This window comes from Chiloscyllium plagiosum, unplaced genomic scaffold, assembly GCF_037043375.1.
Source record: "Chiloscyllium plagiosum isolate Xiang-an unplaced genomic scaffold, Cpla_swu_hap1 HiC_scaffold_37, whole genome shotgun sequence".
NCBI lineage: Eukaryota > Metazoa > Chordata > Chondrichthyes > Orectolobiformes > Hemiscylliidae > Chiloscyllium > Chiloscyllium plagiosum.
In genome coordinates, this window is record NW_028270175.1 from 26,728,833 (window position 1) to 26,750,356 (window position 21,524).

The 21,524-nt window shown below is 40.8% G+C and overlaps 1 protein-coding gene across 9 annotated transcripts in view; it reads right to left on the minus strand.

The window, feature by feature from the left end:
• The window catches only part of ccdc30 (coiled-coil domain containing 30), a 159,417-nt gene that overhangs the window by 129,082 nt on the left and 8,811 nt on the right, over nucleotides 1–21,524 (minus strand). For 8 of the 9 annotated variants that reach the window (XM_087980519.1, XM_043675689.2, XM_043675687.2 and 5 more), the window contains exons 2-7: nucleotides 15,160–15,345; nucleotides 14,415–14,535; nucleotides 8,634–8,824; nucleotides 6,415–6,504; nucleotides 2,650–2,733; nucleotides 617–770 (exon numbers count right to left, since the gene is read on the minus strand). In XM_087980519.1, the coding sequence (XP_087836645.1) occupies nucleotides 617–770; nucleotides 2,650–2,733; nucleotides 6,415–6,504; nucleotides 8,634–8,824; nucleotides 14,415–14,535; nucleotides 15,160–15,345 (826 nt within the window). The remainder of the gene's footprint in view (nucleotides 1–616; nucleotides 771–2,649; nucleotides 2,734–6,414; nucleotides 6,505–8,633; nucleotides 8,825–14,414; nucleotides 14,536–15,159; nucleotides 15,346–21,524) is intronic. The other variant, XM_043675691.2, reaches the window with a different exon arrangement.

Sequence of the window (21,524 nt, forward strand, 5' to 3'; positions counted from 1 at the left end):
CTAAAGGGCATTGGTGAACCTGATGGGTTTTTATAACAAACAATTGAGAATGCTAACATGGTCAACATTAGGCTAACTTTTAATTCTAGATTTTTTTATTGAATTCAACTTTCATCATCTGCCCTGGGATTCAAACCCTTGTCTCTAGAATATTAGTATGGGGTTCTAGATTACTAGCCCAGTGCATTAGCTCTATGTCACTGCTTCCACCGCGCAGGAATAGTTACTTATGCAAATTAAACCAAGCATAAAACACTGCGTGAGTTTGATTCGTTCTTCTATCCAGCCTGTAGGCTAAAAGTTAAAAATGGGCATCAAAATAAGGTTGGCATAGGAATTTGAATTGTGGGCAGTTTCTAAACTGTGTAATGTGACTGTATTTAAAGCAATTTAGTTAAAACCAGACAAAACAATTGTCACACTATCCTTAATAAACAGGGGAAAATATCTATTGATATGACTATTTAGGGTAGAGTAAGGCTGTGGTCTAACATTTAATTAGGAAAGGTTGTTGTTAGGAATTGTCAGATGTCTTATTGACAATTCTCACCAATGCGGTCAATGTCAGTGATGGAATTAAAAGAGTTGATAAAGCAATAGTTTAAGCCTCACACACCATTACTACTATGAACTTTTCTCTCCATGTCCAATTCATCCGTTAGTCGACGGATTTCCTCATGTGCCATCTCTAATCGCCGTGCTGCCTCATCCAGATCTCTCTCTGCTCGTTCCCGTAGCTTCCTCTCTTTCTCCAGGTCCTCTTCATGTGTCTGGAGTGTTAACAAGAGCAAAAACTCAAAAATGAACAAGTGAAAATGTATAAGGGAGCCCATGGACTGCTGTTAAGAGGGAATTGACACAGAATGAAAGACAAGGTGCAGTGAAAACCTAGGAAACCTCATGGAATACCAAATATCAGTAGCAGTCTGACATTAAAGTTCTGAACCTTGATTTTGCAGTTTGAACTTCTACCTTATAGAAGCAGATCAGTTACTAATAAATATGGTTTATTTTCCGTTAACAAATTTTGTGACCGAGTTTGGAATACTTATGATGTAAGTCATGTACATACTTATTTTGAGTACCTGGTTGTAGCACCCAGAGTTTCTGGCTTAGGTTCAGAGATATTATTGCACACCCTTACAGCAGGTGGGATTTGAACCCAGGCCTCCTGGTCCAGAATGAGGGACTTTACTGCTGTGCCACAGGGGCCCCCTCTCCACTACATGGAAAAGGGTAATCTAGATGAGGTACAGATAACCTTCTAGACAATGACACGTAAGGAGAAAATTTGGAGGAAAGAAAGAAAATAGAAGTGAATGCCATGGACATACTGTATCATGAATCAGTGAATCATTACTTACTTTGTGAGTTTTGAATTTCAAATCATACTACCATAGGGAGACAGATAGATTGTATAAAATAATAAATTTTAACTTTGCATCTCAAAAATTCAAAGAAATTACACTGTGTATCCCTGTTCACCCCAACACCCTTTCTTTGAGAACATATACATCATGAGCTCAATTTAATCAGAGAAAATATGAATGTAACATTTGTAGAAATGCAGCAAATGGTGTCTTGGAACCCTAGATGCTTTCACTATTATTCAGATAGCATTAAGAATAGAACTGAGACATTAACCCCGTCTTCAATTATTCAGTACTGGTGTCAGACTGGCACTCTTGGTCTGTCAGGGAAAGAGGAGGTAAGAGGGAGTTAAAAGGAAGTGAGAAGTTCCGTACATGCAGAATCTGGTCACTGCAGAAGACATGCTGGAGACCTGGTAAATGGTGTTAATACAGTTGGAGTTCTATGGTAGCCCAAATCTCAGACAGAGCAAGGCAGATCAAAGATCCACGCAGTGTCCCATAAAATGGCATAATTGCAAGGGTAACACTTGAAATTTGTATGCAAACCCAAACAGATGGTGGCAAATAATTGTTGGCCTTTACACCATTTGATTTCATTCTTCAGAACATTAACCTTGCACTCTTTTCATAGCTGCATTAAGCTATTTCTTAAATTAGATATTACGTAGATGAGATATTAGGATAGTCTTAACTATCCCAGTCTTAAATAGCATTCTCAGCTACTCATTTCAGCAGATGAACTCCCAATAGCTCTATTTAGTACTTCCAATATTACACAGTTGAGCAAAGAAAGATTTAAGAAATGCTTGGTCTGGGTTGGGTTTAGGGAACTGGTAGGGCTTCAGAGTGGGGCAGAAAGAGCTTGCACATCCCCTCCCCATCCCCTACTCACCCTAACAGGAATGTCGCTCTGTCTGATTAGTCGGGAAGCTTGCCATTCTTCTCGCCTGCCAAAACAGGTTAATCGTGGCAGTGGCGTGAAAAGGTCTTTAATTGGTTGTTAATAGGCCACTTACGGCCTTAACTGGTACTGAATGTGGAACATGAACCATCGGCTTTTCTGAGAATTTAATTTCTGAGGTGTTTGGAAGAGAGTGGGTATCATCCTAGTGCCAATCTACCAGAATATCAGTCCTTCCCTGTCACTGCTTGAAGGAGAAGATTCCACCAAAAATGTTTGTACTGCCTGTGTGCCTTTTGCTGCCATGCTCTGTGCAGATGTAGCCAGTAATTATAGTTACAGCCTGGCTACGAACAGAGATTAAGTGAGACATACGGCTATGTCTTTGGAGACGCTGTGCGTCTGCTGACGAACCCCAAATAGCTTCTTCCATGGACTTGCAGGTTCTGATAAAGGTTCCTTTTGAAAGAATAAAGTAAAAAATTACAATTAAAAGTGAAAAATCAAAGGAAAAAGGTAGAGATCACAACTAATAATGATTAAACAATATAAAGAACAGTAAAGATAAAAGCAAAGGTAGAGTTCAAGCTCAAGATTCAATTAATTCCTTGCAGTGAATCATTATCTTCTACAGATCCAGCATCGTGGCCTGAATTGACTTCTCTGCAACTTCCATCTTTGTTTAGATTTGAAATCTGCTGTCACTCTCTTGCAAACTGAGGGATAATTACAGTGCAGTTCCAGAGACCCACTTCTTGATGCCTTTACTGCTTTTGCAGGGTAATCACTGCATAACCCTCCACTTACAGAAACTCATATTATTTAAATGGAGAAAGATTGCAGAACTCTGAGATAGTCTGGTTGTGCTGGTACATGAATCACAAAAAAGTTAGTATACAGGGACAACAAGTAGATTGCAATGCAAACAAAATGTTAGCTATTTATTGTAAGTAGAATGGAACATGAAAGTAGAGACGCTTTACTGCAACTGTACAACTCTTTGTAGAGATTGCATCCATAGTATTTTGTACTGTATTAATCTCCTTATTTGACAAAGGATGTAGTTAGAAGCAGTTCAGAGACGGTTCACTCAATTCAGTTCTGTGATGAGGGAGCTAGCCTATGAGGAAAGGTTGGATAGACGAGGCTTATGTGTATTGGTATTTAGAAGAATGAAAGGTGATTTTATTGAAACATACAAGACCCTTTGGGGATTTAACAGGATGGTTACTGGGGGTAATGTTTCCTCTTTTGGTGGAGGCTAGAACTAGGGAACAGAGTTTAAGAGGCTTTCCTTTTAAGGCAGAGATGAGATGAAATATTTTCTCTCAGAGGGATGTTAGTTTGTGGAAATTTTACTCTTCCAAGGTAATCTGAGATAGACCTGACAGTTCTCATGACCAAAAGTGATAGCCCCAGACCCAATGGACCTGTTACTTAGTATGACTGGACAGACAAATAAATGCTTGCCGAATCCATTAAAAAAACAAATTGCAGGGTTCAGTTTCACGGCTCATTTGCATCATGCATATACAGACTGCCCAACAATATATGGTGAGGAATTCCCTTTACACCATACCTTATCCATCTTATTCTACACAACATGAAAAGGCTAAATAGTTGAGCAAATTGCTACAACCAGTTTTGAGCATGTTTTCCACTTGTAAAAGATTCCTTCACATTTGCAAAGACTATATGGGTCTTCCACATTAATAGCAATACAGTATCCTTGTGCTCATTTGATGTTGCTAGCCTCTTCATTAACATACCACTCAAAGAACGCATAGAAATTTGCACTGAAGCAATCTAGAGCAAGCACCATTCACTGAACTTATGAACTCAGCAGCTTGTCCAGTTGAGTTCAGTTTTAACAATACTATATATATCCAAACAGTAGTCATGATTTGGAGATGCCAGTGTTAGATTGGGGTGTAAAAAGTTAAAAATCACACAACACCAGGTTATAGCCCAACAGGTTTAATTGGAAGCACACCAGCTTTCAGGGCACCGCTCCTTTATTAGTTGGATGAAGGAGCGTCGCTCCGAAAGCTGCTGCTTCCAATTAAACCTGTTGGGCTATAACCTGGTGTTGTGTGATTTTTAACTAGATCCAAATAGATAGTGTTGCCATGAGATTCCTATTATGCTCAGCTCTCGCCAACAATGTTGAGTTCTTTGAGAAATGTGTCTTTGATGGATTGACATCTAACCTCACATTCCTTGCATATGTCGGGTCTGTAGATGATATATTTGCTATACTTGAATTTGCTTGAATTTCCTTACATGTTATAATGGGCTCCATCCTGTGCACAAATTCAGTTTGAAATGAGGCAATCATATGAGCTTCTTTTACTGATGTTCTAGTTGAGAAATTGCCTTGGTTTCTCTTCTTCTGTCTTCCATAAACCTACCTTCAATGGTCAATACACATGTTCTGTACACTATAAGATTGGCCTTATCAGCAACCTTGTAAATAGGCCCAAAGACATTGTTCACTGTGCAAACTTAACACTGATAGGGGGCATCAAAGCTATCCTGATGGATAATAGTAACCTTGATAAGATCATTTCTCACTGTATAATGCAAACTTACAAATGAACCAAAGCACTTTCAGTTCTGAAAATGACCAATCTACCATACGTTATCTCGGGTTAAACTTTGAATAACAAGTGATGCAAAATGTTTCATGCTGCTACAATGCAATAGCTAACAGGATGCTGTTGTCAAGCCAAAAAGATGTTCTATGTATCACACAGAGGCAGTATATGAATTTCAGCACCTATGTAATGCCAGGCATATAGGCAGAACATCGCAAAGATTAGTGGATCACATCAAATAGCATCACGTTCACCCAAATAATCCACTCTTGTAAAACGCAAAACATTGTTTACAATGTGTTGTGATTCTGCAAATAGACAACTTTTGCTAAACAATCCTGAGTATACGAAGAATGACATGACAACCAATTTGGGATTGTCAGTCGTGTGTGTGTGTGTGTGTGTGTGTGTGTATGTGTGTGTGTGTATGTGTGTGTATGTATCTCTGTTTTCAATCTACTACCTCCTATGTCCTCTCATTTAGATTGCTTCAGAAGAGGAAACATTCTCACTGCATTGACTTTGTCGTTGGCATCTTATATACCTTAATTAGATCGCTCCTCATTCTTCTAAACTCTGGACAGTTTAGGCCCAAACTGCTCGTACTCTCTTGATAAGAAAAGCCCCTCATTTCTGGAATCAACTTAGTGATTGAATGAATGATTTTTATTGTCACCTGTATTTTACACTGAGAAAAACAGTTAAATACAGTGAAAAACTTTTCCACTGTTGCCACAATCCAGAGCCATTTTGAATATTTTTAAGAATAAGAAAAAAAAAGACATAGCTTAAAGTGAGTCTATCACTTCTGAGCCAGCTCATCATCAATGATGCCTGTGTCCCCATCCTTCCTCCCCTGCTTCATTGCCATCCACACTGGCCACAACCAACGCTGAAGTTGCCACTTTTCAGGAGCCATCTGTTGCAGCTGGGCTGATTCTCCTCTGCCACTGCCTTGCTGCTGCCTGCACCGGATCCATCAATATCAGAGTTGCATCGCTCGCTGCTGGATCCATCTCTTTGATGTCACTGTGATGCCCTTCTCCCACCACTTTGCCACCGCCAGCACCTGAGCCGGAACCAATCAGCAACAAAGTGACTGATCCTCAGGTACCTTCTTTCACCACGAGCCTACCTCACCGACATTGCCCCCACCGATGTAGCAGCCTATTCCAATGCCAGGAGTTATGCTCGCCCCCGGAAAATAAGTAGGGACTAACTCAGTCCACACTGAACTCAATTTAGTGAACCTCTTTCAAACGGTCTCCAATGCAACAATATCCCTCCCTCCTCAAGTATGGGCAGCAAATTTGTGTACAATACTCTCAATGCAGTCTTTTACAGTTCCAGCAAAACCATTAACCTTTGGTGTAGCACCTTATCAAACGACTTCTGGAAACTCAGATATACATCTGCAGGATCCATATTATCCTCTTTGCTTGTTACACCTTCAAAGAACAAACTGTATCTTTTTTCAGCAACACTAAAGTATAATTCTAGCACAGGACTGTAGGATAGTATCTCCTGTGAATGACTAATTTACCTTTGCCATGGTTTCTTTGGTGCGTTGCATAGTCTCCCGCTGCTGTTTCAATTCCTCTTCCAGGGTTTGCCGCATCTGGTTCAACTCGTCCTATGAGCAAGGTAAAATGTGAATAACATGTGACCATGTGTGCTAAATCACCAGCAAAAGCAAACACTGGCTTTATTATGACCACCTCTCCCAGTACAGTCAATGACTAAAGCTTCAATATTGCTCAATTTCCTAGCCAATTAGTGAATGTGGATTCATTGCTGACTGTATTCCCCCTGCAAGTATTTTGGCATTAACTGTTCCATTCAGCACATCCCACTGTGCAAACATGTAACAAAAAATGACTTGTGAGCAGCACGGTGGCTGTGGGTGGCACGATGGCTCAGTGGTTAGCACTACAGCCTCACAGCGCCAGAGACCTGGGTTCGATTCCAGCCTCAGGCGACTGTGTGGAGTTTGCACATTCTCTGTGTGGGTGCTCCGGTTTCCTCCCACAGTCCGAAGATATGCAGGTCAGGTGGATTAGCCATGCTAAATTACCCATAGTGTTAGGTGCGTTAGTCAGAGGGAAATGGGTTACTCCTCAGAGGGTTGGTGTGGACTTGTAGGGTTGAAGGGCCTGTTTCCACACTGTAGGGAATCTAATCTAAAAAATCCAATAGCTCCAGAAAAACAGTTACAGAAACATAACTCAAGTACATGAAGCTTGCACGTTTTCATTGATTGTATTCAACCATGCTCATTTCTAATACTCATAGGAAGATTGGAGGATTCTCTTGTCTAATGGATGATAGTGATTCTGCTGAAGTGCTTCTTATCTCCCCAAAGTGAACTGCTACAGTGTAATAATAATAATAATAATAATAATGTGTAAAAATAAGCAAGCTGTGAAGCTAGAAGGCAAAGTAGGAGATACAATGAATTGTGGTAAAAAGTTTACAGTAAAAGGAGGCCATACCATCTTAGTAACTTACATTAGTAACAGGAGGAAAATATAACCTATGTGCACTAAACAGTTAGGAAAATATTACATATGATCGATAGCTAGTTCAGAACTGGAGTATTACTGAAAGAATACACATTTTGTCAAAGCTTTACTATCTCAGCACACATATAAAAATACCAAAGCAAAGTGGAATAACATTTTATACTGCATGAGAAGAGAGTGCTGACTGTTTGGCTAACAGACTACTAATTGTACAGCCACTGTCATGGAAAGTGTACCATTAGGTACTGACTGACAGTTAACTGCCAAGAGCAATAAATGAAAGTTGCTGGGAAAATTCAGTAGAGAGAAAGCAGAGTTCTTCTTCTGAATGGGACACTTATCACACCCTCAATTCTTTGTTTAAAATTAAACTAGACAGTTTGATTCTGATTGGTCAAGTAATTGCCCTGAGGAATGTACCAGAGAATAGCTGTCATCAGTTTTGTCATTTTGAAACAGATAGAATGTTTAAACATGATTTTTCTGTCTGCAAAGTATAGGGCCCAAGTACTAATATATGTAGCTTCTAGTACATACAAATGTGCCCCACAGTTAGACTGACTGACATCTTCAATTCGATGTTAGCATAATTCTTTGCACTTTTAGGAAGATTTAGCAAATATTTTCCGAACAAAAAAAGCACATCTAATTTTGGACACTGTATTTTGAGTTTTGCAAGAAAGAGGTGGTAGGATACAATCAATACCCTCCCTGACTGTTTCAAACAGCAGATAGGACATCCTTTTTAATATGATCCGCTACCCGTGGCACATACAGCCTATATACCTAGCACCACACCAGTGATAAAATTCATACACCACATTATCCATCTGTGAGACAGACAGAGTGACGTTTTGGCTTGACAGCAGCATCTTATTAATAGTGAATACCACTCGTATTGCTACAGCACAGAATCAGTGTGAAATAGCTAGATTCACCTGTTGCTCAAATTTCTGATAGACCTTACTCATTCAAAATAATATGAGGTAGGCTGGGCACAATCCAGGACCAACAGCGGTGACCTTAAGCCTATTCTTGAGTTCACATGATACACACCAGAAATCTGATAAGGGTAGCTATCATCTGACAGGATGGATTTGATGCACTTTACAAAATTTGTCTTTTTTCAGAAAATTGTATGTTTTATAAAACTGTTCAAACTGATTACTTTTGAATGAAATTGAGATATTAAATCAAGCACGTCTCAATATTTTATGGAGGTATTGTAACAGTTTCTTACCTGCAAGTGTGTTTCACGAATGCTCCCTGTGACACTCTGAGAATCCACATTTCTGTCTGCTGATTCCAACTTTTCTAGCAGTGTAGCACGTTCAACAAGAAGATATGCTACTTGCTCACTTGGGCCACTGTGTGCAATCTCTGCTAGACCTTCTTGCTCCAACATCTCTTCCACTTCCTTCACCTGCGTCTCTGCATCAGTCCAAAGTACTTGGGTTAGTAGTGAAACCTAATGACTTTCTTTTTAAATCACAAAATATTCCTTCAAAAGAAGATACATACACTTAAGTATGTAAGTTAGCTCACTAAGATTGAAGGTTTGTTTTCAAACGTTTCATCTCACAAGTGAGCAAACCATAATGCCAGAAGTAACCTCAAACCTGTCTAACATCATCAGTGAGAGTTTTTGGTGAAGCGCTGGTGGTATGTCCCACCTCTCTATTTATAGGTCTTGGTTTCTTAAGGTAGGTGATGTCATTTCCAGTTCTTTTTCTCAAGGGAAGATAGGTAGAGTGTAAATCAATGTGTTTATTGATGGAGTTCTGGTTAGAATGCCATGCCTCTAAGAATTCTTGTGTGTATCTTTGCTTTGCCTCTCCTAGCATGAGTGTATTGTCGCAGTCAAAGTGGTGTCCTTCTTTGTCTGTATGTATAGAAACTAGTGATAGGGGGTCATGTCTTTTGGCGGCCAGTTGGTGGCAAAATGTATTCTGGTGGCAAATTGCTTGCTAGTTTGTCTGATGTAGTGTTTTTTGCAGTTCTTGCATTATATCCTGTAAATGACATTAGATACCTGGTAGTATCTAATGGATCCTTTAGATTCATTAGTCGCTGTTTACATGTGTTGGTAGGTTTGTGGGATACCATGATGCCAACAGTTCTGAGTAGTCTGGAAGTCATTTCTGAAATGTCTTTCATGTAAGGTAATGTGGCTATAGTTTTTGGTTGTATTCTGTCTGTTTGTTTGGGTTTGTTTCTGAGGAATCGGCAGATTGTGTTTATTGGGTACCTGTTTTTCTTGAAAAGAATTGTATAGATATTTTTATTCTGCTTTTTGTAGCTCTTGGGTGCTGCAGTGTGATGTAGGTTGTTTAAATAATGTCTTGATGCAGCTCTGTTTGTGGGTGTTGGGATGATTGCTTCTGTCGTTGTGTGTCCATGTGTGTTGTTTTTCTGTAGTCACTGGTTTGAAGCTCTCCATTGACTGTATGTTCAACTGTCAGATCTAGGAATGGGAGTCTGTTCTCGTTCTCCTCCTCTTGCGTGAATTTTATGTCTGTCAGGATATTGTTGATGGTGTTGTATGTTTCCTCTAATTTGTTCTGTTTTGTGATGTCATCTATGTAGTGGATCCAAAGTTTGGGTTGGATAGATGGGAGGGAAGCTTGTTCGAGTCTCTGCATTACTGCTTCCACTATGAGCCCTGATATAGGTGATCCCATAGGTGTTCCGTTGATTTGTTTGTAGGTTTTGTTATTGAATGTGAAGTGGATGGTGAGACACAGGTCCAATAGCTTAGTGATGCCAGTGTTTCTTTGGCCAGGTTAATGTTAATGGATGTGTAAAGAGCTGTAACGTCAAAGGAGACCATTATTTTGTCCTCTTCTATCTTGGTGTCTTTGATGGTGTTCAGGTATTCATGGGTGGACTGAATGGGATGGCGTAAATCTTCAATTAGGTGTTTTAGTTTTTGGTGGAGTCCTTTGGCTAGTCTGTATGTTGGTGTACCAGGTGGGGAGACTATGGGTCTGAGGGGGGCCCCAGGTTTGTGTATTTTTGGTAATCCATAGAAGCGTGGTGTGTTAGATCCTCCTGGTTTCATGTTTTGGAAGTCTGTCTTGTTTAAGTCTCCTGATTTTTTAAGAGCTGTTAGAATGGATGAGATTCTGTTTAAACGCTGAGGGGTTGTGTCTATCGCCACCTGCTGGCAAGTGTCAGTATCTGCAAGCAGAGCATTTACCTTTTTAAGATAGTTGGATTTTAAAAAAATTACGGGCATGCATCCCTTGTCTGCAGGTAGATAACGATGTTTTAAGCTTTTTAAACTTTTTCTAAGGCTTTATTTTCTTGAGTATTAAGTGTGTTTCCTTCCTTTTTTTGGCCTAATGTAGGTGCAATAGCTTGTCTTTTGGTCTGCTGTGTTTCTTCTGAAAACATGCACGAGAATTCTTAAAGGCACGGCATTCTAACCAGAACTCCATCAATAAACATGTTGATTTACACCCTATCTACCTTCCCTTGAAAAAAAGAACCGGAAATGACATCACTACCTTACGAAACCAAGATCTATAAATAGAGAGGCAGGACATACCACCAGCACTTCACTGGAGACTCTCACTGATGATGTTACCTAGTCATGTTGATGAAATGACTGAAAACAAACCTTCAAGCTCAGCAAGCTAACTTACATACTTATCATCAATCTGAGTTACAATTCCTCTCAAAAATCACTAATACTGTACATATATTTCTTACTGAAACCCCAATCTGCATACAGGAAGGAAGTCTGCTCCCTCAGTCTTCTACTTAATGCCATTGGGATCAGCCTTGACTCAGAGACAGACTGGAACACAATAAACTCAACCAACAATTCAGTGCAGCATTTAAATACATTGGAGATTCTCTCATTTGGATTTAAGTGATCTTAAAGCACTTTTTAAAAAGTATTTGAGATCTTCAGGTTTCCTGGAGAACAGTATCCTTTCATCAACGCCATGAAAAATGGATTAATCGATCAATTACTGCACTGCATTTTATGGGATCTTGTATACAGTCCTGTTATTGCATCTGTCTACATTACAATGTGATTGTGGCTTCAAAAGGACCTTATTGTTTTTGAAGCTTCTTAGGTCACCCTGAAGATCTGAAAAGTGCTGCACAAAATACAAGTTATTTTCTACTCTGTAGCAATCCATCAATAGACATGTTGAAAATTTCCAGCCTGATTTTCCCTACACCCACTTATAGGGATATTTGGCTTCAACTCATTTAGATTCTTTTTGATGAGTGCTAATGACAGGGGGAACCTAAGGCAAGGAATAAATAAATACCATTTCACCCAGCAATACTGTGGATCTCCAGTATGCCGCCTCACTAAACCACCCAGTGATTAATAAGTAAGATCATAAAAACAAGATAAATTGACATTCCTGTCTATCTATACAGGTGCCTCAATGCTGGTTAGTGTTCTGGAAGGTTACCATATGGACTGAAGGACCTTCTTCATCTAACGTGTCTTTTACAAGCAGAAATGAAGAATACTAGAAATCAGAAATGAAAAGGAATGATGTTGTAAATATGGAGTATTGGTCCTCTGAAAAGTGAAAATGGGAAATTGATAATGGATAAAAGGAACATGGCAGACGAAGAAGAGATTGCTTTCACTACAGAGGCTATACAAAAGCTTTGCAGTTAGAGCTGTGACCAGAAGGTGGAAGCAAGCGAGGAATTTAGAAAATTTCAATTACAGTACCAGGAAGTGGTACTAAGCAAACTGATAGAGCTATGTACTGACAAGTATCCGGATTCTGATGTATTTCATCCAATGGTTAAAAAAAGGGAGTGCTAATGAGGTAGTAGACACTAATTTTCTAATCATCCCTGAGATTCAGGAAAGGTTTTACTGGACAGAGTTACAAATATATCTCCTCCATTGAAGGAGGCAGGCAGAAAACAGTAAATTATAGTCCAATCAGCTTGGTGTCTGTCATACAGAAGATGTCAGAATTGATCACTGATTGGGAAAAGGCAGCATGGATTTTCAAAGATGAATCAAGTTTTATCATTTTATTGGAGTATTTGACAGAACAATATGTATTATAGACAAAGGGTAGCTTGTAGGTGTGCTATACTTGGATTTCTAAAAGACATTTAATAAGATGCTATAACATAGGTTATTGTGGAAAGTAAACACTCATGACATAGAGGTCACATATTAGCAAGATTAGAAAGTTGGCTAGCTGGCAGAAAACAGACGGTATGCATAAATGGGCCTTCATTTGTTTGGCAGAATGTGACAAGTGGAATTCTGCAGAGGTATATGCCAGGACCTCAACCATTTATAATTCACATCAATGACTTAGATGAGGGAAGTGAAAGAACAGTAGCTAAATTCACATGTCACTGTGAGAGGTAGGAAAATATGTGAAGAAGATATAAGGAAGTTGAAGACAGATATAGATAGATTGAGTGAGTGGGCAAAAATCTGGCAGATCATATATAATGTGGGAAAGTTTGAAGCTGTTCGCTTTGGTGGGAAGGATAATAAAGTAGACTATTACCTAGATAAAGAACACAGCAGAATTCTGAGCTGCAATGTGATTGAGGTGTTTAGGTGCATGAGTCACAAAGGTTAGTGTGCAGGTACAGCACATAATCAAGAAGGCTAATGGGATGCTCTCCTTTGTTAAGAAAGAAACTGAACATAAGAGTAAGGATGTGCTCCTTTGTTGTACAAGATATAGGTGCAACCACATCTCGAACACTGATATTAAGCAAAGAACTGCAGATGCTGAAGGTCTGAAACAAAAACAGAAATTGCGTGAAAGCTCAGCAGGTCTGGCAGCATCTGTGGAGAGAAATCAGAGTTAGCATTTCTGATGAAATGTCATTGGACTTGAAACATTAACTCTGTTTTCTCTCCACAGACCTGATGAGTTTCTCTGGCAATTTCTGTTTTTGGCTCAAATACTGAGTACAATTCTTGTCTCCTTACTTAGGGAAGAATGTTAATGCTTTGGAGGTAATTCAGAGGAAATTTACTCGACTGATATCTAGAATAATTGGGTTGTCTTATGAGAAGAGGTTAGACTGGCTGGGCTCATTTCCACTGGAGTTTAGAAAAGTGAGGGATGACTTAATTGAACTACAGTATGGTCTTGACCAGATGGACATGGAAAGAATGTCTCCTATTGTTGAACTGGGCGGGGGGGGGGGCATTGTTTGAAAGTTAGAGGTTGACATTTTGAAACAAAGGTGAGAAGTTTTATTTTCTTTCAGAGGGTTGTACTCTGCCTCAGGAGGCGGAGTTGTTGAATAATTTTAAGGCAGACAGATTCTTCTTAGGCAGTGGAATCGGGGTGGGGGGTGTAAAATGGGAATGTGAAATCAGACATGATTGAATGGCAGAGTAAGCTGAGGGGCCGAATAGTTTACTTTGCTTTTCATCCATATGTTCATCTGAAGTTTGAACGTGAAAAGAAAGAACATTATTTCTAACAGAAGACAATGCTGATAGTGTCCTACTGCAAATGTTAATGTACATTTTCTCTTTCTGATGTTGATGGTTCTATCAGGACAAGAAAGTCATGCAACTGTGAGAAAATCTTCATTCACATGACCACCGTGTGCAGATGAAACAAACATATGTCAATGAAAAACAAATCAACCTCAAATTTGGGGGCAACACGGTGGCTCAGTGGTTAGCACTGCTGCCTCACAGTGCCAGGGACCCGGGTTTGATTCCTGCCTTGGGCAACTGTCTGTGGAGTTTGCACATTCTCTCCATGTCTGCGTGGGTTTCCTCTGGGTGCTCCAGTTTCCTCCCACAATCCAAAGATGTGCAGGCCAGGTGAATTAGTCAGGTTAAATTGGCCATAGTGTTAGGTGCATTAGTCGGGGGTAAATCTAGGGTAGGGAATGGGTCTGGGTGGGTTACTCTTCATAGGGTCAGTGTGGACTTGTTGGGCCGAAGGGCCTGTTTCCATACTGTAGGGAATCTAATCTAATTTAATCTGTTTGGGGAGGGGATGTCAAAACAAGGTTGAGAGGTTAGATTGCCAACCTTGTTCTAACTTCAGTCGCTGTAACTCCATCTTTAGTAGCTCATTCTCTCGCTCGTATTCAGCTGTCAGTGCCTCCCGCTCTTCCGACAGGTTGCGGATGTGATCCACATAATTTTCTACCTGCAGAACGAAAATTGCCTCATCACTCTGTAGGTAAGCTAGTTATGGTTCACGGATGGTGGTAGGGGACAGCAATGCAAAACTGATGAAGGCTTCCCCATACTGACGTCTCTGTAGCAGTAGGGAAGGTCAGGTCATCCCAATTGCTTTTGATATCAATATAAATTCATTTGACTTCAAAGATGACTTTTGTTGAGCTAAATGTGACATTATTTGCAAATCTCAAACAAAAAATTTAAAGCGGTTCATTATACCATGTCATGTAGCAGCGGGGGGGTGGTTTGGTTACAAGGATTAAGGATACATATTGGCAGCAGGGATCAAGGCTCAACAGGATGTGGTTACTTGTATTTGAGACAATCCTTTTTACTGAGGCTCCTCTAAGTAACCGAGGTACAGCACAAATGGGGATAGTACTAAGCCATTCAGGCTACCAAATATCTCAAGTTAATATCCAAATTATGCCGAGTTAGCTCTTTCTGAAATTCCGAGTGCTACTAGGAGTCAAATTAGTTACAGACTACATATAGGATTGTTAGATGGAGGCCAGTCATATGCAAACAAGACTTTACTTTTAAAATCTCACAAGAGATCAAAATTCACTATCCTTCTGAGAGATCTCACCTCTTTCATCTCGGAAGCCTGTTGTTGTCGCACCCCTTCCAGATCCTGCATGGTGGCTTGCAGCGTGCCCTCAGCCCGCAGGTATATGCGCCACAGGTGACTGAGATGCTCATTTGCAGAGCAGGCATCAGTGTCCAGTCCATCGTCCTGCAGTTTCTTCAGTATATCTTCCAGCTCCACCTTCTCCTGAAGTGAAACGTTAAATAGCAAACATCAGATCTTGTTTGCTGAGTGGAGAGAAAAATGGTGACGTGCAATAACAAGTCCAAATCTCCCTGAGTACCCACAGTATTTTCAAAAGTTACCATCTCAAAAAACTGTAGCCATTAAATTTGCTCAGACTTTGTGCAAATGACATTATGGGTGCTTTTCAATTCCTCCTTTCATTTCATTTCAAAGCAACTCTATTCTCATTTATGCAGCCATCTTTCGCTATCTACTTTCCCAGCTGAGATTATTCAGCATGAAGGCATTGGCAAAGCAGGAACTGCCAAATTCAAAAGCACTTCACAAGGTTACAAAAAAGCAAGTTACAGCTGCATATTTCCAAATGCCATCAATATCAAGAGTACAATGCATATGCCATTACCTGCTGTTTTTGATACACAGTTGCTTTCAAGTCTCAGTGATGGTACCCTCACAAGAGACTCAACTACCTAATGGGGTATCAAAGGGTAATTTGCATTGTCAGCACTTGGACCACAGCCTTCTGAAGTTCTACTCAACCTCTCAACTCCTCTCCACTTTCTAGCTGATCCATTACTACTATTGTTTTCTTCTACCTGCATATTTACAACATCCACCAAACCCACACCAACTCCAGATTTTTAAATCATCTAGGAATTAATTGAATTAATAGGGCTTCTATTTATGATTTTATCAGCTTCCCTGTTTCAACTTTTCAGGGACATCAATATAAACAGAATGCCAAGACCCATGTTGTCATTTATCCAAACTGTCAGAAGCCTCTCAATGGCTGCTAGCCAAGCTCTTCTAGCTCTCCGTGCTGTGACAAATTGAATATTAAGATCTCATGCTTGTCTTGAAGCTCCTTTGGGTCTTGGCCACTCTACATTCACAATACCCTCCTGCCAAAGAGCCCTGTCCTTACCTCCAACAACAGGCATTAGTTATTCTCACTAAACTAATGCAGACCTCACACCCACCAGCAGCCACCACACCCTTGGCCTCTGAAACTGGCTTCCTCAGCATGAATTCATCATGTTACCTTCTGCCAGCTTTAGAAAAATTCCTTGAGTCCACACTTTTGTCCAAAACCCAAAGAAGCATTTCTGTACACAAGCACAGTAAAAGTAGAAGCTAAGGTAGTATGGTCCCTTCTCATGAATCTTTCATATATTTCTCTGTATCATCATATCTAGATTCCATTGCAATCAGGGATGTCTGTATCTATAATAACACTTCAATGAGGAAATGCAACACAATACAAAAAAGTAAGAAAGTAATGTCATCTGAATGATGCAAGGTTTTGCATCATTCAGATGACATTAAGATTTTGCTCAAAGATTTTGCATCAAGATTTTGCTCAACGAAAGTAACTTAGCAGTCATTATGTTAATTTATATTCTTGCACTCACACCTCCCTCAGCTCTCCAATTTTGAATTACTGGTGTATCATTAGGAACTGGGCGAATGTGGGTACTGCAGATGCTGGAGATTAGAGTTAAGATTAGAGTAGTGCTGGAAAAGCACAGCAGGTCAGGCAGCATCCGAGGAGCAGGAAAAACATTGTTTCGGGCAAAAGCCCTTCATCAGGAATCCACCATTAGGAGCTATAATTGGCCACTTCACAAAGTCTGAGCTACAGAGAGGGAGAAGGAAAAATCGTAGCCTGTCAATCAGACTTTAAATGACAAGTGACATTCACACTACACAAATACCAGGCAATGACCATCTCTAAAAAGAGAGATCTAACTGTCTCCCTTGGATGTCACAGCATTACTATCATTGAATTCTCCAACATCAGCATCCTGGGAATTCCCATTGAGCAGAAACTTAGCTGGACTAGATACATCAATATTGTGGCTACAAGAACAATTCAGAGACTGGGAATTCTGAGGCAAGTAACCCACCTCTTAACTCCCAAAACTTGTGCAGCATCTTCAAAGGGACAATTGAGGATTGTGTTGGAATGTTCTCCATTTGCCAGGATGAATGCCATTCCAACAACAATCAATAAATAAATTGTCCAGATGAAAGTTGTTCCTTTGATTTGCGACCCATTCACTACCTTAAAAATTAATCTTCTCTCCCACTGACACAGTTTATACTACATGCAAGATTAATTGCAACAACGCACAGAGACTCCTTCAACAGAATTTTCTAAACCCACAACTTCTACCACCCACCAGGACAAGAACGGTAGACACAGAGAAATACTAAGAGCTGTAGGTTCTTCTCCAAGCCACACACTCTTGGAATTATATCGTTGTTCCTTCACAATCACCAGGCCAAAGACCTGGAACTCCCTTACTAGCAACACTATCAAGGTACCTCAGCACATGGGCTGCAGCAATTCAAGAAAGCAATTCTTCACAATTTGCTCAAGGAGAATTAGGAATAGGCAATAAATACTGGCAGCAATGTTCACATACCAAGATCTTTTTATTAAATATAGTGATCTCTGCAGGTGGGTAGGCACGTTAATGTCAAGTGATGGTAGCATCAAGCTCAACAGCAATATCTTCCAGTAAAATATATTGCTGAGTCTCACTGTTTTCGGAAAGGACACGTACTAAGTAGCAGAGGACTTCAGGCACAGCGGGAAACTGTACCCCAGCAAGATTCAGCACCTTGACAAAGACCCAACTGATGTATTTAATGCTCATCAGATAAAAGGGAACTTGTCCCTCCTACCCAGTTTGGCCAAATGCAATTCGAGTCTTGAATGATAGTTTGACTATGATGCCTTCCTCACCTTTGCTAATGTTGGTCCACTCTTTAAAGATAAGTTCAAAAAAAGCAGAGCAACTTTAAGAACACAATTCTCTAAGATGCTTCAACATGCCTGTAACCTCTATAACAAGTTTAACAAGTTTTTCTACGTAACTAAAAGGACAGAATTTGTGAAACACACAAGCATTGAATAAGCTATCATGGTAATCCTGTAATATTATACAGGAAGGGTGAAACTAACTATGCCAGTGAGGTGTTGTAACAATAGCAGGAGTTATGGTACATTTACAATATATACATCATATGGTTATTGCCTAAAAAAATCTTTTGAACAATTAGATTTAGCTAAACACTGTGACATTACTCATCTCAGTGCATTCCTTCTGAGCAGCAAATCAATAGGACAAATACCTAGTTGAGTACATTAATTACAGTGGTCTAATCAAAATTAAGGATAACATCCTCTGCAACCTCACAGCAGGGTCTGTCCTTGTTAACTGTGGCTATAGTAGCACACATATGGGTCAAATCCCATTCTAGATACTTGAGTACAAAGTCTAGGTGAAGCCATCATTGCTGCACTGAGAGGGTGCTGTAGTGTTGAAAGTGCTGCCGTTCAAATAAACTGTTAAATCAAAGCATGCCTGCCCTCTTGGGTGGATATAAATTTAAGGCATAATTCAAAACAAAAGCAAGAGGATTTTTGAAGGGGGTAGGCAGTGGCATAGTGGTAACATCACTGGTCTAGTAATCCAGAACTCTCGGCCTGCGTTCTGGGACACAAGTAGAAATCCCACAATGGTAGATGGTGAAATTTGAATTAAATGAAAATCTGGAATTAAAAGCTGGACTAAATGTGACTCTAACCACTATTGATTGTTATAGAATTATTCACTAATGCCCCTTATAGAGAAGTAAATCTGGGAGAAAGTGAGCACTGCAGGTGCTGGAGATCAGCATGGAAGAGTGTGGTGCTGGGAAAGCATAGCTGGTCAGGCAGCATCCGAGGAGCAGGAGAATTGACATTTCGAGCATAAGTTTTTCATCAGGAATGAGGGAGTGGCCCAAGGGGGCTGAGAGATAAATGGGAGGGGGGTGGGGCTGGAGGGGAAGGTAGCTGAGAATGCAATAGGTAGATGAAATTGGGGGCAAAGGTGATAGGTCGGAGAGGAGGGCAGAGCAGATAGGTGGGAAGGAAGATGGACAGGTAGGACAGGTCAAGAGGGCGGTGCCAAGTTGGAGGGTTAGGACTTGGAATAAGGCGGGGGAAGGGAAACGAGGAAACTGGTGAAATCCACATAGATCACATATGTTTGGAGGGTCCTAAGGCAGAAGATGAGGTGTTCTTCCTTCAGGCGTCAGGTGGTAAGTGTTAGGTGGTGGAGGAGGACCAGGACCTGCATGTCCTTTACGGAATGGGAGGGGAAGTTAAAGTGTCCGGCCCGGGGCGGGGGGGATGTTTTGTGCGTATGTCACAGATACATTCTCTGAAGCGTTCTGCAAGTAGGTGGCCTACCTCCCCAGTGTAGAGGAGACCACATTGGGAGCAACAAATACAGTAGATGACATGTGTGGAAATGCAGAAATCTGGGGGCTTTGGACGGTGGTAAGGTGGAGGTGTGGGCACAGGTTTTACAATTCTTGCAGTGTCAGTGGAAGGTGCCAGGAGGGGAGGATGTTGGTGGGGGACGTGGACCTAACAAGGGAGTCGTGGAGGGAATGGTCTTTACAGAACACAGAGAGGGGTGGGGAGGAAAATATATCCCTGGCAGTGGGGTCTGTTTTTGATGGTGGAAATGGTGGAAGATAATGCAATGTATCCAGAGGTTGATGGTGAAGACCAGGGGTGTTTCGTCCTTGGAGGGGTGGGGTTTGAGGGAGGAAGTGTTGGAAATGGATGAGATGCGCTGGAGGGTATCATCGACCTTGTGGGAAGGGAAATTGCAGTCTTCGAAGAAGGAGGCCATCTGGTATGTTCTGTAGTGGGAATGGTTCTACTGGGAGCCGATGCAGTGGATGCAAAGGAATTGGGAGTAAGGGATAGCGTTTTTACAGGAGGCAGGGTGGGAGGAGGTGTAGTCCAAGTAGTTGTGGGAATCGGTGGGTTTGTTGTAGATGTCCATGTTGAGTTGGTGATTTAAGGTCAGGGTGGAATGTGTTAGTGAAGTTGATGAACTGTTCAGCCTCCTTGTGGGAGCACGATGTGGCGCCGATACAGTCATCAATGTAGTGGATGAAAAGGTGGGGAATGGTGCTGGTATAGCTGCGGAAGCTGGACTGTTCCACATATCTGACGAAGAGACAAGCATTGCTGGGGCCCATGCAGGTGCCCATGACTACCCCTTTGGTCTGGAGGAGGTTGGAGGATTCAAAGGAGAAATTATTGAGGATGAGGACCAGTTCAACCAAACGAATGAGAATGTCAGTGGAAGGGTACTGATGGGGTCAATGGGAGAGGAAGAAACGGAGGGCTTGGAGACCTTTGTGATGGTGGAAATCTGCCATCCTTACCTGGTCTGGCCTACATGTGATACCCAACCCACAGCAATGTGGTTGACTCTTAAGTGCTCTCTAAAATGGCCAAGCAGGTCACTCAGTTAAGGGATGGACAACAAATGATGCCCTTGCTAGTGATATCCACATAAAAATTTTAAAAAAGCACTCACTAATATTCTGGACAATATTTATTCTTTTACCAATATAATCACCAGATCATTTTATTTTCATATACACATCTTGCTATTACTGGGATCCTGTTTTGCATAATTTAGCACTCCAACTCCATTTACACGTTTGCTCACGACACCACTGTTGTATGTTGGAACTTAAACAACAATGAGATAGCATACAGGAAAGAGGTTGAGTGATTAGTGGCATGGTGTAAAAACAACAATCTCTCCATCAATGTCAGCAAAATGAAGGAGCTGGTCATTGACTTCAGAAAGTGGAGTGGGCGGGCATGCCCCTGTATGCATCAATGGTGCTGAGGTGGAGTTGTCGAGAGCATCAAGTTCCTGGGAGTGATGATCACCAATAATCTGCTCTGGTTTACCCATGTCAATGTGATGGTTAATAAAGAACAACAACATCTCTAATTCCTTAGAAGCCGAGTAAATTTGACGTGTTCTCAAGGACTCATACCAATTTTTATAGATGCACCATAGAAAGCATCCTAACGGATGCATCACAGAATGATATGGCAACTGCTCTTCCCAAGACCACAACAAACTACAGAGAGTTGTGACACAACCCAGACCATCACGTAAACCAGCCTCCCAACCATTGACTCCATCTACACTTCCGATGCCTCAGGAAAGCAACCAACATAATCAAAGACCTCTCCCACCCCGTTACACTCTCTTCCACCCTCTTCCATTGAGCAGAAAAGTTTGAATATATGCAAGAACAGATTCAAGAACAGCTTCTTCCTTTTTGTTACCAGACTTTTG